This window comes from Vigna unguiculata, chromosome 1, assembly GCF_004118075.2.
Source record: "Vigna unguiculata cultivar IT97K-499-35 chromosome 1, ASM411807v1, whole genome shotgun sequence".
Classification (NCBI taxonomy): domain Eukaryota; kingdom Viridiplantae; phylum Streptophyta; class Magnoliopsida; order Fabales; family Fabaceae; genus Vigna; species Vigna unguiculata.
The window spans coordinates 34996998-35011053 of NC_040279.1; the positions used below are offsets into that span (position 1 = coordinate 34996998).

General features: G+C 31.6%; 3 protein-coding genes across 3 annotated transcripts; 2 read left to right on the plus strand and 1 right to left on the minus strand.

Annotated features, from left to right (window-relative positions):
* Positions 1–659: 659 nt before the first annotated feature.
* On the plus strand, positions 660–2638 carry LOC114174810 (cytochrome P450 76A2-like). Its single transcript, XM_028059596.1, has 2 exons — positions 660–1798; positions 1884–2638. The coding sequence occupies exons 1-2, from the start codon at positions 893–895 to the stop codon at positions 2520–2522; spliced, it is 1545 nt and encodes a 514-aa protein (XP_027915397.1). The 5' UTR covers positions 660–892; the 3' UTR covers positions 2523–2638.
* Positions 2639–7665: 5027 nt separating this feature from the next.
* On the minus strand, positions 7666–10155 carry LOC114196249. Its single transcript, XM_028086836.1, has 2 exons — positions 9827–10155; positions 7666–9465 (listed from the first exon to the last, which is right to left on the minus strand). The coding sequence occupies exon 2, from the start codon at positions 9412–9414 to the stop codon at positions 7729–7731; it is 1686 nt and encodes a 561-aa protein (XP_027942637.1). The 5' UTR covers positions 9415–9465; positions 9827–10155; the 3' UTR covers positions 7666–7728.
* A 2650-nt stretch (positions 10156–12805) lies between these two features.
* On the plus strand, positions 12806–13555 carry LOC114178230. Its single transcript, XM_028064025.1, has one exon. The coding sequence runs from the start codon at positions 12953–12955 to the stop codon at positions 13391–13393; it is 441 nt and encodes a 146-aa protein (XP_027919826.1). The 5' UTR covers positions 12806–12952; the 3' UTR covers positions 13394–13555.
* Positions 13556–14056: the final 501 nt, after the last annotated feature.

Here is a 14056-nt window from a genome sequence, read left to right on the forward strand (position 1 = left end):
TCTAAAACTCCATTTCTCATATTAATGATAACATTCTAAAAAAATGAGGAAAGAGTGAAAAATTCTAAAACCTCACGGTCACCAAAGTTTCGTCGATGACGTTTTTATATTAAATACCACATGGAGACACGCTAATTAAATAGACCAAAAACCACAACTTGTTAAATAAGAGTAAGAACATATAAACACATAACTAGTTTATTGATTAGTGAAAGTCGCATCTTTAGTTTTTGCTCCCGCGATTTCTCTTGCAAACTATCGTCGTGTGAAATAGCTTTCCCTCAAATCAAAGTTACGCCTCTGAATTTCGAAAAACCAATTAAGATTATCGAAGGCAAGTGAACTCTAATCTCATGTACTTCTTAGAGAAGTTATAGTTGCCATTCATTTTCTACTTCATGACTTTTGGGTTAGTTGGAAAAAGGATAAATAGCATATTATGACTTTTTTTATTCATATTTTTTTATTTTCTGACGTAATTTAATATGAATTAATTATTTTTAAAAAAAATATTACATTAGTTAATAATTCACATTAAATTATATTAAAAAAATAAAAAAAAATAAATTCATAATATATTCTCTTGGTATAATATAAGCGGCATATGGTATATTCAGCAATCCTGAATATTATATTATCTGTTGGGATTTGATGTAGGTCCTTGTGGATGCAGAGTGAACTCATGGTGGTTCAGTTAAACATATTCAAAAGTTTGCAGAAATGGTTGATAATATTCCCAGTATCAACCCCTTTACAAAGTTTTAGAAAACACATACCAATATATTAGTACAAGAAATGTAATGTATTTTGTGATGTCAATATAGCACTGCCCTTATATATATGAAGTAGAGATGAGAGACAACAGCACAGAACTTCCAACAACCCAGAAATCATGGCGTTGACTTCATATCTTTCACTCTTTCTCCTCCCACTCCTCTCTATTCTGTTTATCTTCCTCCACCGCCGCAAAACCGATGCCAGAAACCGCCGTCTTCCGCCGGGACCACAGGGATGGCCCATATTTGGAAACATGTTTCAGCTCGGAGACTTGCCTCACCGCACCCTCACCGAACTAAGGGCCAAACACGGCCCAGTCGTGTGGCTCCAAATCGGAGCCATGAACAGCATGGCTATTCTCTCAGCCGACGCCGCCACCGTGTTCTTCAAGCATCACGACCACGCCTTCGCAGACCGCACCATAATCGAAACCATGCGCGTTCACAACTACCACAAATCCTCCTTGGCCATAGCCCCTTACGGCCCCTACTGGCGCCTCATGCGGCGCCTCGTCACCGTGGACATGCTGGTGGCGAAACGCATAAACGAAAGCGCTCCGGTGCGGCGGAAGTGCGTGAACGACATGATAACATGGTTGAGCAAAGAGGCTGGGAAGTTGGAAGAGGGTGGCGGAGTCCACGTGGCGCGGTTCGTGTTCCTGATGACGTTCAACCTGCTAGGGAACCTGATGCTGTCGCGGGACCTGTTGGACCCTGACTTGGAAGACGGGTCGGAGTTTTTCACTGCGATGATGGGTTTGATGGAGTGGTCAGGGCACGCAAACGTCGCTGACATGTTCCCGTGGCTGAGGTGGCTGGACCCGCAGGGTTTGAGGAGGAAGATGGATCGAGACATGGAAAAAGCTCTGGAAATCGCGTCGAAGTTCGTGAAACAACGTTTGGAAGAGCATCACTCTGATAAGAAGACAAGGGACTTTTTTGATGTGTTGATCGACTTTCAAAACAGCAACAGTGAAGAAGGAGTCAAAATTTCAGACAAGGACCTCAACATTTTCATTTTGGTACAAATATGCAAAAAAATTTAATTTCAGCATTTTATATTTGTGTATATGGTGGTAGTAACCAGTGATGTTAAACGATGAACAGGAAATATTCTTGGCTGGGTCAGAGACAACAAGCAGCACAATTGAATGGACGATGATGGAGCTTATGCGCAACCCGGAGTGTCTGCAGAAGGTGAAAAGCGAGCTCGATAGGGTTGTTGGGCGTGGAAGAGAAGTTGAAGAGAGCGACATAGACAACCTTCCCTACTTACAAGCCGTGATTAAGGAAACATTTCGATTGCACCCTCCCATTCCGTTCCTTGTTCCTCGGAAGGCCACCATGGACACAGAGTTCATGGGATACCACGTTCCCAAAGACACCCAGGTTTTGGTGAATGCTTGGGCCATTGGGAGAGATCCCGATGTCTGGGAGCAACCCCTTGATTTCAAGCCCCAACGCTTTGTGGATGATTGCAAGAACATTGATTTCAAAGGAAATCATTTTGGGTTGATTCCTTTTGGAAGTGGACGAAGAATGTGTGCAGGTGTGCCCCTAGCGCACAGAATTCTTCATCTTGTGCTGGGATCGTTGCTTCACCGATTCGACTGGGAACTTCAGAGTCATGTCACACCCTCCACCATGGATACCAGAGAAAGGCTCGGTATCACCATGCGAAAGCTTCAACCTTTGCTTCTTGTGCCTAAATTAATCCCTTCTTCCTCTTCCATTATTAATGATTAATTAATACATCTATTGTTTCTTTATTTTCTAATAAAACTTCTCACACGTTTTGGAGTACTAAATATTTCTTCCCCAACACCAAGGTTGATGAGTAATTGAAAAGTTTTGTATCAGAAGACGTGTTGTACTTGCACGGTATTCTATTGATCATTTTTAATTTTTCTCGTTGTTATCATAAGATTTTCTTTTACTCATTAAGCTAGGTTTTAGTAATGTGATCCTATAAATGAGGTGGTTGACTTACCAATTTGAGAAAATTAAAAAATAAAAACATAACTATTACTAAATCTCATGCTAGAATCAAGAATATTTAGACAAAAATAAAACAAATATTTACATATTTAAATGAAGACAAATATTTAACTATATTCAAATAAAAATACCAGAATTTATAAATTAATGGCAAAATTAATTAAGTTTCTTTTTGATGAATGAATGTCTTTGTTAATTTCACATCATAGGAAACTTAAGTTATCTACTAAGTTTTAAATATACGATGAATTATTTTTAAACTAGTAACAAGTGAATTTTGACGTCTTATGAAAAAAAAAAAAATCTTAATATAGAAGAACAATTTGTAATTTCTTTTTTTTTTCTAACTTTTTATGCTACTAATTTATTTCTAGAGTTTTACAACGAAAATATTTTAAAATTTAGCTCACCGTATATAATATAACTAGTTGTTTCTTACTTGATGTTAAATGTGATTTTATAACTAATTATTTCTTACTTGATGTTAAATATGATTTTAATTAATTTTTAATTTTGAAAACTTCTTTCAACCGCCGTGACAGTTACACAATGTTAATAAAATAATATCAACAATATATGCATCTAATATAATCTTTAGAATTAAATATGCTTTTATCTATGATTTAGTCAAATTTAAAATTAGTCCCTCGAATCTTTAGGCTAATCTAGTCTTTCATATTTAAAAATTGGATAAATTTAGTCCTTTTAACAAAATAATTTTATTAAGTTAACTTGACGTTTTATACGTGTTTCTTAGTTAACATTAAAGTAAAAATGAGTCAAATGAGATTAACAACTCAAATATTATGATAAAAAATGTTTGAACATCAAATAAACTTAAAAAAAAATTGTTAAAAGAACTAGATACACACATTTGAAAAGTTTGAAAACTAGATTGATCTAAAATTTTAAAAATGGATTAATTCCAATTCACTTAAAAAACTAAAAGTTAATGTACCAAAAACATGTTTAACTCTAATCTTTAAAGAGAGTTCAATATTTTGAACAAATGCTAATTTTACTAGCTAGAATTTCTCTAAGTGCATTTAATTCTAAAAATAAATTATTATTATCAATGTCAAAATGACTGGTTAACTAAATTTTTACAAGATTAATACAATATTTTCCCAAATTATTTTTCCTAAAATTTTAAATTTATTTGAGTATAATAAATAAATAAATAAACAGACATGTTTTCATGTTATAAAAAATGTTCAAATCAACTCTCAAGATAACAAATAGACTGGTACAATATATATATATATATATAATCTATATTCAAATCTTGTTCACGTGAATGGTAAAAACTCTAAAATAGTTTTTTTTACCGCATAAATCAAATTAACAATATTTCTCAAAATAAGAATAATTAGTTTTTTTATGGCTTGCAAATATGGAGCACAATTATTATTTGTTTTTCCTGCCTTACATATAGAGTACAATAATGAATGATATCAAAATATTTTACATCTTTAACCTTTTTTGGATAATATTTTTTATTCAAGAAGTTAACATTTATATAAACTTATTATGTATATTCATACTTAAGTAATAACTATGAAGGTAATAATTCTTTAGAAGTTTAGCATTTTTTATAATAAGATAAAATCTTGTTAAAAATTAAGGATGACAAATACAAATAGTCAAAACGAAGTAAAGGTACGAATATAAATTATATTTAAAATTAAATCTGTAAATTGGATATAACAATGAAAATGAGAATGTAAATATGTGTTTTATTTTTGTTTCACACTCGTTCTCAATATAAAATATCAAAACACACTTACTTTATTTAATATTTTATTTAAAATTATACAATTACAATTTGTTTATTATTATTTAACATCATTTCCAACTCACAACTTAAAATTTTAATACAATATTTATGAAATATTTATATATTTTTTAAATTTCTCATTTCTATCCAAGACTTAAATTTATATTTAGATTTGTAATAAATTCTAACTTGGTTATTCTCCCAATTATTGGATCTCTTAATTGTTTGTATTTTGTTTTCAATCATTTTTAATTTGATCCATTCGTTCACATTAGTTAAATGTCCATAACTTATTTCATGACTCTTAATAAATTCACGTCCAAAACTACTTAATAACTTTAATATTAATTAGAAAAATAATTGTAATATTTTCTTCAATAAAAAATTATGATCATATATTTTTATTATTTAAAAATTACTTTTCACTCAACATCAAACAGTGTACAAGTCAACTATAATTTTGTTTAAAGTTCATGTGTTAAATGATGTTACTATTATATGGGTGGAGTTCAATGAATGGAGTCTCAATTTTTAAGAGCTTCATTTCCGAAAGACCATCGCTTATTTATCAATTCAATAATTGTTCTTGCCTATGTAGACAAAACTACCAAGAAAATATTCTTTATTTTCTTCGATGAAGAAAGGAAATAATCTGAAAATCCTGACACAGCATATATAAATATATAAGCAAGATGCCATTTTCTGGAACTATTTACCAGTTGCCTCGAGATGTTGTTTAATTGAATTTAAAATTTGCTACAAGTACCAAAGTCAAATAAACACCAAAATATTTAAATTATCTTAACCCACAAAATGTTAAACCATGTTGGATGACGAATGAAACTTAAATGTAATATCTGTCATATAAAAAAATAATATCTGTCATATAAAAAATTTATAGGTAATAATCTTGAAGAGAAAATATTTTGACAATGAAAAGCATCAACGGTACATTAATTAATTTATATTCTCTCATAGTTTAATTTAGGCTTAAAAATGTTGCAACATATTTAAGGAGGTAAAAAAAAATTTTACTCGCATCAATAAAACCTGCAACGGATAAAAAATGAATATTATAAATGGATATTCGTAAATAATAGGTAGTTGTATTTCTTTTATACCTGCATGTTAATAAGGTGAGTATGAATATCATATTATCTGTACTCGTGAATACTCATACCCGCTATACTCATTTAGATTAACAAAAATATGATTAAAACATTAACATATTGATTTTGAATGATTTATTTTGTATCAATTGGTTGTAAAAAATCTCAATCTCTTTGTAAATTGTCATTCAACACTATTTAAATGACTTATTTGCACTTTGTTTGAAATTTATGAGTGTTATCCATTATATTTGCTTTTAATTTATGGTCAAGATATGTTGTTAAATATTAAATTTTTCTTTTGTAAATATCTTTGGATACCCATGGATATCGGTACATATTAAAAGAATATGTGGATATCCGCATAACGGATATCTGCACAAATATAAATACGAATACGAAGTGAATATTTATTCAACGAATAAGATATAAGAGAGTTACTATCCTACTATCTGTATCCTACGTGCGCAATTAATATCCCTAAACATATTATTAGAATTAGAATGCTAGTATGCACTTATATTAGATTTATTTGTGAAAAGTTCATTTTTATTATATAAAAATCATTAGAGTGCATTAAGTAGTTTAATGTTTTCGAACTATGTTTAAAATAGCTTAAAATTTATATTTTATTCCAAAATTTACAATTCTTATAAAATTATTTCAAGTTAAACTAAAAGTGCACAAAAGAATATATAGTTATCAAGGACAAATCATAGAAGTCCACCTCCCAACTTATTTTACTATATATGTAAATTAATAGATAAATATAATTTTAGTATATTTTGTGTATTTGGTTTATATATTAATAATTAAAGATTCAAGCACCGAGCAAAGACAACCGACTTAAGTTGGAAATGGAATCTCCTTGAAAACATTGGACCTGGTTCCTCGTATCCCTTTCAGATTATAAGATTTAGTTTTTGTATTATTGTTTGATTCATCTATATTTCCTGGAAATATGTGTGCGTAGATACAAGTTACAAGTGGACTGTCAATATTCACAGAGTTTCCCTCAAATTCATACTTTTTATCACTTCTATTTTACATTTATTCAACAACTGGCCCCATTTTCATATTAATCAATAATATTCTTTAACAGAAAATTGTTCCTTAAAGTGAAATTTGGTGCAAAGAATGCGTTACATTGTTGAAAAGAATAAAATAAGAGTGAAAAGTTTTCGTGTTTGGACAAACAGAATAAAATTTTGGGCATGTGAAATCTTTTAGTGTTAATTTGTAATTAGGGGGAAGATAAATGTAAACAAACCTTTCCATTAAAATTTACTGTAAAGTTATTGTGAAAATTGATTCTAAAAAGTAATAGGCATTTCCTTCATAAATGCAACTTTAGGAAGGAAAGGCTCAGAAATATTCTCAAAACACTGATTAAGAAATTAAAAATGGTATTAACAAACTCTCACTATGACATGTTTTAACCCTGCATCGCTTTACACGATAATAATTTTTTTTTATCATTAAATTAAAAAAAAATCTATAAATCTTGATTTATTTCTCATTAATGATCTTGCGCTTCTTTCCTCTTCCTCTTTAATTCATTTTCTTTTATATTCCTGTGTAATTTCTAACTTCAATTTATTTGCATGTATTTAAATTTCTGCAGTTTTTTTGTTTAATTTATTTGATTTTAAGGACACAATCTCTTTTCATTTTTTCTATCATCTTTTAATTTCCTTATGTTTGCCTTTCTACTTTTTCCGCTTTAAATTTTGCGTGATGATTTTAATTTCTACTTTAACTAAAATCGACCATGGTTGATATAGTTGGTGTATTCGGAAGTGGACGACCCGTTTTCACAGCGTTTCAAAGTAGTGTATGTCAAACTATGACAATTGAAAAAGAGAAGTCATATTCTTTTTATATGTCATAAAATTACTAACGAATAAAGTTTATCATTTATTTTGAACGGATTAATTGATGTGAATACCTTATAAACTAAATTGAATTGATCAAATGTAACTTTCAAAGAATAGAATCCACACACTAAAAATAAATGCACTGTACAGAGTTAATGCCATTAACCCTCAGACCTTGTTAATGTCGCAGTCTATAAAATTTCATTGTACATTCCATTCTTTCTTAAACGAACACCATTAAAAGTTCTAGTGCTAGCACAATCTAGTGTATCTCTTGTGCCAACTTTTGTATCAATTCTGCACACATAATTGAGACCAACAAGAAGATCAACTATTGCAGCCTCGGTTCTTGCCTGGTTTGCAAAGTAAAGAGTTTGAACAAGTAAAACATTTGCGTTAAAAATTGAGTGCTCCTTCTCAAAATTTCTCACAGAATGCCAGCTTATCATGTTATGTGCCAGTGGAGCCAACCATTCCAACATCTGTGCAAGTAGCAGACTCCATTCTGCAGCAAGGTTTGCATCATGATGATTGGAGGAAGATTTACCTTTTACATGGCTTTTAAGCTTTGCCCTTAGAGAAGTTCTTACAGTAGTTGGAAGCATACTGTATAGATCATCTCTTGTGGCAAGATCAACCAGGTGCGGTGATGTCACCATCCTCTCAATCAATACAATCATGTTGGCATAATGCAGAGCAAGAGCTGCATCACCAAGGGATTTGGAAGCAGGCTTTAACAGGTTATTGGTGGATAATTTAGAATATATTCTAACTCTGTTGGGGAGAGATGACTCATTCACTGTTCTCATTTTATCAACAGATTTCAAATGACAATCAGTCAACCTCATGGAGCCACCATTTGTCTGCATACAGCTCCGTACGACAGGAGAATCGTTTGCAGCAGACATACAACCTTTGAATCCCATAATATGTCCCAAGTGCTTGGTTTCTGAATGTGTGTTCTTTCTGAAGAATACAAGTTCTTCTTTCTTCTGCTGTTTCTTCGTTCTTTTCCCCTTGCCTACTAAAAAGCCCGAGTATGAATTCAATCCGTAGAGATCATTCTCTGAAGGATAAACAGACGAATGCATAACAGAAAAGGAATGGCTTCGCAGAAGATTGTTAGAGTTCATATGCAGAGAATCATTATGTGGTTGTACAGTTGGTGGGTGTTTATTTGCAAAGACAAGTACGATCCTCTCCAGGATCGTAAATAGTGATCTCGCCAACAACCGGACAACATAATCATAGCTTCTATTCCATGGAGACATGTCTCTGAGATTTCTCACTTCCTGCCGCTGCAACATAACCTTCTTCTGAAACTCAAGCAGTTTCACCCGATGCAATTCCGGATTCGCCTGCATTCTCCTGAAAGTCTGTTCAACCTCTGCTAGCACCTCAACCTCTTCGCAAAACTGTGTCGCAGCAGCAATAAATTTTTCCATTTTCTTCACTTTCCTCTCCATCTTTTTCCACCTATACTCCCACCCAGACCAATTGAAATAATTTTGAACTGGGTTATGAACAAAATGTTCAAAACGATGATAAACTGGATCCACGCATTTCTTACCCAACCTAGCCACCGAACGTGCAAGAGATTGAAAGTTATGAAGTATCTCATTCATCGCAAGTTCCATCAAGTAATCATCATTGTCAGACACCACCATTTTCACTCCAACTGAATTCACAATCCCTTCCCTCAAACTCAATACCTCCCTATCACTCAAAGACTGCCATAAATTAACCACCTTCAACATCAACCCTGTAACTTCCAATGCCAAAATTCCCACCACTGCCTTGTTATCCGATGATGCACTCTTCCGAGAGACTGGCCACAAAGAACTGAACCATGACCCGTTCACCGTTTCACCCCCCATCGACACTCAATTCTCCAATCCAATCAATTCACCTAATCAGTAATCCTAATCCTGTACACCATCAAATCCACTAACTCAAATTAGAAACCTAAAACTCACCGGGTCAAGAACAAACCAGATATAGCAAAGTCCAAATCATGGATTAAGACAGTAATATTTGCATAATAAAGAAGAACAAAAACAAAAGGTAAAAAAACCTAGCCCCCAATTGTCGTCTTGGTCATGAATAAGCCAAAATCAAGAGGTCAATATAGACTCATTCAAACTCACACGAGGGAATACACGAGCCTTCAAGGGCCCAAAACCCACTATTCAAAATTCAAAATTTTTGTCCCTTTTCTTGTCTCTAACAGTCACCTAGTAAGACGTGAAGGAAAACAGCATAGAGAGAGAAAAAAGAACATCAACATACCGCGGAGTGAGTTTGAGTTGAAGGAGAAGAAATTGAAAAGTGTAGAAACGAAGGGAGATGATGCATAGAGGCATCCAAAGATTTACAAAGGTGAACGGTAACGGAAAAGAGAGTGATGTTGGAACAGGAGAAAGAGAAAGGGAAAGAGAAAGAGAATTCGATCAAAACGAGGTGTGTGGGGTTTGGGTAGAACGTGGAAATTACGTTGACAGTTGAGGGACTTGATTGGGTTTGGTAATTGCTCCAACGTTTGAGTGTGTCTCACGCTGGATGCGGATAAACCACTGTTGCTGTTTTCTTTAGCGCTTTTAGCTTTTTTCAACCTCCGGGTTTAGATTTAGTTTGATTTGGTTTGGTATGGAAAATTTTATAAAATAAAATGCAGTAGGTTTCAACAAATTCATGTTCAAAAAAGTAATTTGTGTTTAAAAATGTTATGAATCAAATAAAATAAATTTTTTCTCGATTCCTTTAACTTCTCCGTCGTCTCACTCTGTCAGCCACAGTTGGAGATGGATAATTTAAAGGTGTGTGTGCTGTAACTTAACGAACTTTTGAATTCTATTAATGCCTTGTTTTTTTTCCTTTTGAAACTTCACAAGGCATTCGATTCAAGTATTTTTTGGTCAACATATTAGAATTATAAAGGGTACAATGCTTTGGAATTACTCTCGTGTTTTATTTCTGTGAGACTATTAATTCAATTTTAGTTTACTCCGATATTAACTAACAATATCTGTATGAACCAGGCAGAGTGAAACAACGATGTTTATTGAAAAAGACTAGGAAATAACAGCAGTCACCTTTTGACAGTTAGATTTAGTTGGCAAAAGTTACAAGTGACTGATACTTCCTACGGCCAAGCCAAACAACTTGGTTAGTTGAGGAAAATTCCATTTGGAAACTAAATTTACGTTTAATTACTACTATGTTACGCGTTTTGATAAAAGTGTATCAATTTGATATTCGTTTTAAAAAATTGTTAATTGAATTCTATCTTTTGAAAAAGTATTTTAATTAAGTTTTTTTTAGATAGAAATTATTAACGCAGTTAACGGTGTGTCACATGTTAGTATATGATTTTTTTAAAATTTTTTACTTTTTTAAATTTTTTTTACTTTTTTTCTAAATTTTTAAAATTTTATTTTTATTTTATTTGCAAAAAACAAAATGTCACATACGTGTCCGGTGTCGGGATCACTTTTATAACATGTGGCATTGTTAGTGTCACGTGGCAATGCAATGTGAGGTATCAGTGTCATTATCAAATGTCAAAATGTCATTATATTTGTTTTAATTTAGTTTTCATATGTCTTCTTCATTCAATTTAATCCATATTTATGTGTATGTGATTTAATTTTGTCCCAAATTTTTGTAATAATTAAAATATTGTTGTAATCCATTTTTTATAAGATTAAAACTAATTAAATGTAAATATTTTTACAAAATTAAGTACTGATATTTATATTATTTCTATCAAATTTCAGATCAAATTTATTATTTATATAAATGTTATACTAATATTTTTTTTATTAAAAATGACTTTTTAAGATGTTACTTTATTAACTACTTTTTATCAAGTACTCATGTTTTTGTTAATTATTACTTTTTTTTTCAAAATAGAACAATATTACGTGTCACTAATTTTAAACTTAAATTTTATATTTGTAAAATGTTATAGTAATATTTTTTTTATTAAAAATGACTTAATAAAATGACTTTTACCACTAAATTTTAATTTAAATATCAATGCTTATTTTGTGTAAAAATATTTATATTTAATTAATTTTAATCACAAAAAACGGATTTTAATTATTAAAAAGAAATTGGATCAAAATTGAACCAAAAACAAACAAGTAGGGACTAAATTGAATCTTTGAGACACATGACTAAATTGAGATCAAGATAATGACATTTGATAATAACATTACATTATCATGTGGCACTGACAATGTCACGTGTCATACCAGGTGACCTGACACGTGACATCTTTCGTTCTACAAAAAATAAATAAAAAATAAAAACAGAGTTTGACACATAACATGACCGTTAACAACATTAGTCATCTTTGTCTGAAATGGACCTAATTAAAACATTTTTTCAAAAATTGAGATGTAACTGACACTATTTTTTTAAAATCGGATACCAGATTGACAGAATTATACTAAAATGAGTACCATTCAAGTGATTAAACTTTAAATTTATTAAAAATATTTTTTTTAATACATTTGAGACTTTGTCGTAGCTGTAAACAAGAGTATTGAACCACGTAATGTGTCTCAATGTTTTTCATTTCCTTTTTGATATAATATTTTTGTTCGTACATAACACCTTTTTAAAATCAAAGAATCGGTTAAGGATTTGTTTTTTCCTAAAAGAAGTTAAAGAACAAAGGCCAAAGAGATAAAAACAATTTCAAAAGAAATTAAAGATAAAAAAAATGATAGAAACCAATTATATTTAAATTTAGTTGAAAACATACACAGTGACTCTTGAACTAGCAACCAACCAATGTGCATAATAAAACATACACATTAAGGAATAAGACTTGTACATTAACATCTGAACTACCCAATTTGTATAGTAAAACACGAAATTGAAAGCGTCAACAATAATTGATTTGTGGTGAATGGAATCAACTAAGTTTAGAATAATTTTTTTTTCCATTCTATTTAATTAAAGGATAAAATTACATTACACTCTATTGAATTTTATAGCATATTGTGAATACAAAACTTTAATTCCTACATAAGAAAATTATTAACAATATTTATTTCTATAGCACTTGGCAATGAAATTCGGCGCTTAAGCACTAAAACCACCAATTCGAATTTATAAGTGCTTATTTTGCTACTTAATTTCAAAAAGAAAAAGGTGAATATAATTTAATATATTTAAAATGCGAGAAATAACCTTACGCAGCTTACAAAATTCACACGTGTTAACCTGGATGCGTACCACGTGACAGAGAGTTCTAGCAGAACCGCGAGTGCTCCATAGTTGGAACATATCCTCCTCAACTTCCAGCACTTTCCAGTGACCAAACGTTGCCAGCACCGAACCTCTAATATAAAAACACTTCAGAGATTGAAGAACATCACTGAAGAAGCAAAAGAGAGAAAAAAGATGAAGCCAATTGACGATAAACAAGAGAAGGTGACGATCAGAGCGGTGAGCCGCGACGAGGAAGGAAGAAAGAGGGTGGAGAAGAGAGAGGTCAACACTCACAACGTCGACACCCTAAAGTACGTCGAGAAGAAGCTCATCAACAAGGGTGTCCAGCGCCAGGACCGCCACCCTGCCGACGGCATCGGCATCGGACGACCGCCTCCAAAGTCCGGCCACGGCGGCAAGTTCACTTGGGAGGGCCCCTCTGATATGGCGGAGAACGAGCTCATGGCGGCGCCCGCGGCCATCGACGAGGGGGACCCGAACTACGAGGATGGCGAAGAGAAGGGAGAGGAGGTGGCGGAGTTAGTTGTTGGAGAGGTTGAAGTGGCCAAGGTTGGTCAAGAACACGACGGAGTTGCTAGGGTTGACATTGATCCTCGCCTGAAAGTTAACTAATTAACCATGATGTATTGGGTTCGCTAGTGTTTTCCTTTTACTTAATCCAAATTTGTCATCTTAGATCAAACTAGTAAATTGTGTTAAGTTATTTTTGTATCCAAAATAAATCGCATACTAGTGTTTTTTTTATTAATATAAATATATCTTAATTGGATTAAACCTCTGTTTTTCTTATAAACAAAATAATCTAATCAGATATATTGTCTTTCTTTTTCTGATAAAACAAATACTATACATATTAATATTTATAATAATCTCTTAATCAAGACTAATGTATGTTTAGAAAAGTTATAATTAAATAAAACTTAATTAACTTTAGAATCTTTTATAAATTTGCAAATTTTTATTATTTTATTTATTGAGTACTTAAATTTTTTATACGAGTAATATGGTATTACTTTGTCTAGTTATATGAATAACAAGAATTTAATGATTTTTTTTTCTTTTAGTTAAAATTTGAAACGATATTTTTAATAATATAAAATAATAAATAACTTTAATTAAAGAAACGGTCGTTATCATTTATTCTAACTAATAACTTTTTATTCTTATAAATAAATAATTTTATTTAAAACACATTTATTCCTCTTGATATAAAATGATAAATTTTAATGTAATGATAATAGTGAGGTGTTAGCATTGTGTATTATTTTATTTTAT

Coding starts and splice junctions, on each gene's coding strand:
- LOC114174810 (XM_028059596.1), top strand. CDS start 893: ATGGCGTTGACTTCATATCTTTCACTCTTTCTCCTCCCACTCCTCTCT. Junction 1,799..1,883: donor ACCTCAACATTTTCATTTTG/GTACAAATATGC, acceptor AACGATGAACAG/GAAATATTCTTGGCTGGGTC.
- LOC114196249 (XM_028086836.1), bottom strand. CDS start 9,414: ATGGGGGGTGAAACGGTGAACGGGTCATGGTTCAGTTCTTTGTGGCCA.
- LOC114178230 (XM_028064025.1), top strand. CDS start 12,953: ATGAAGCCAATTGACGATAAACAAGAGAAGGTGACGATCAGAGCGGTG.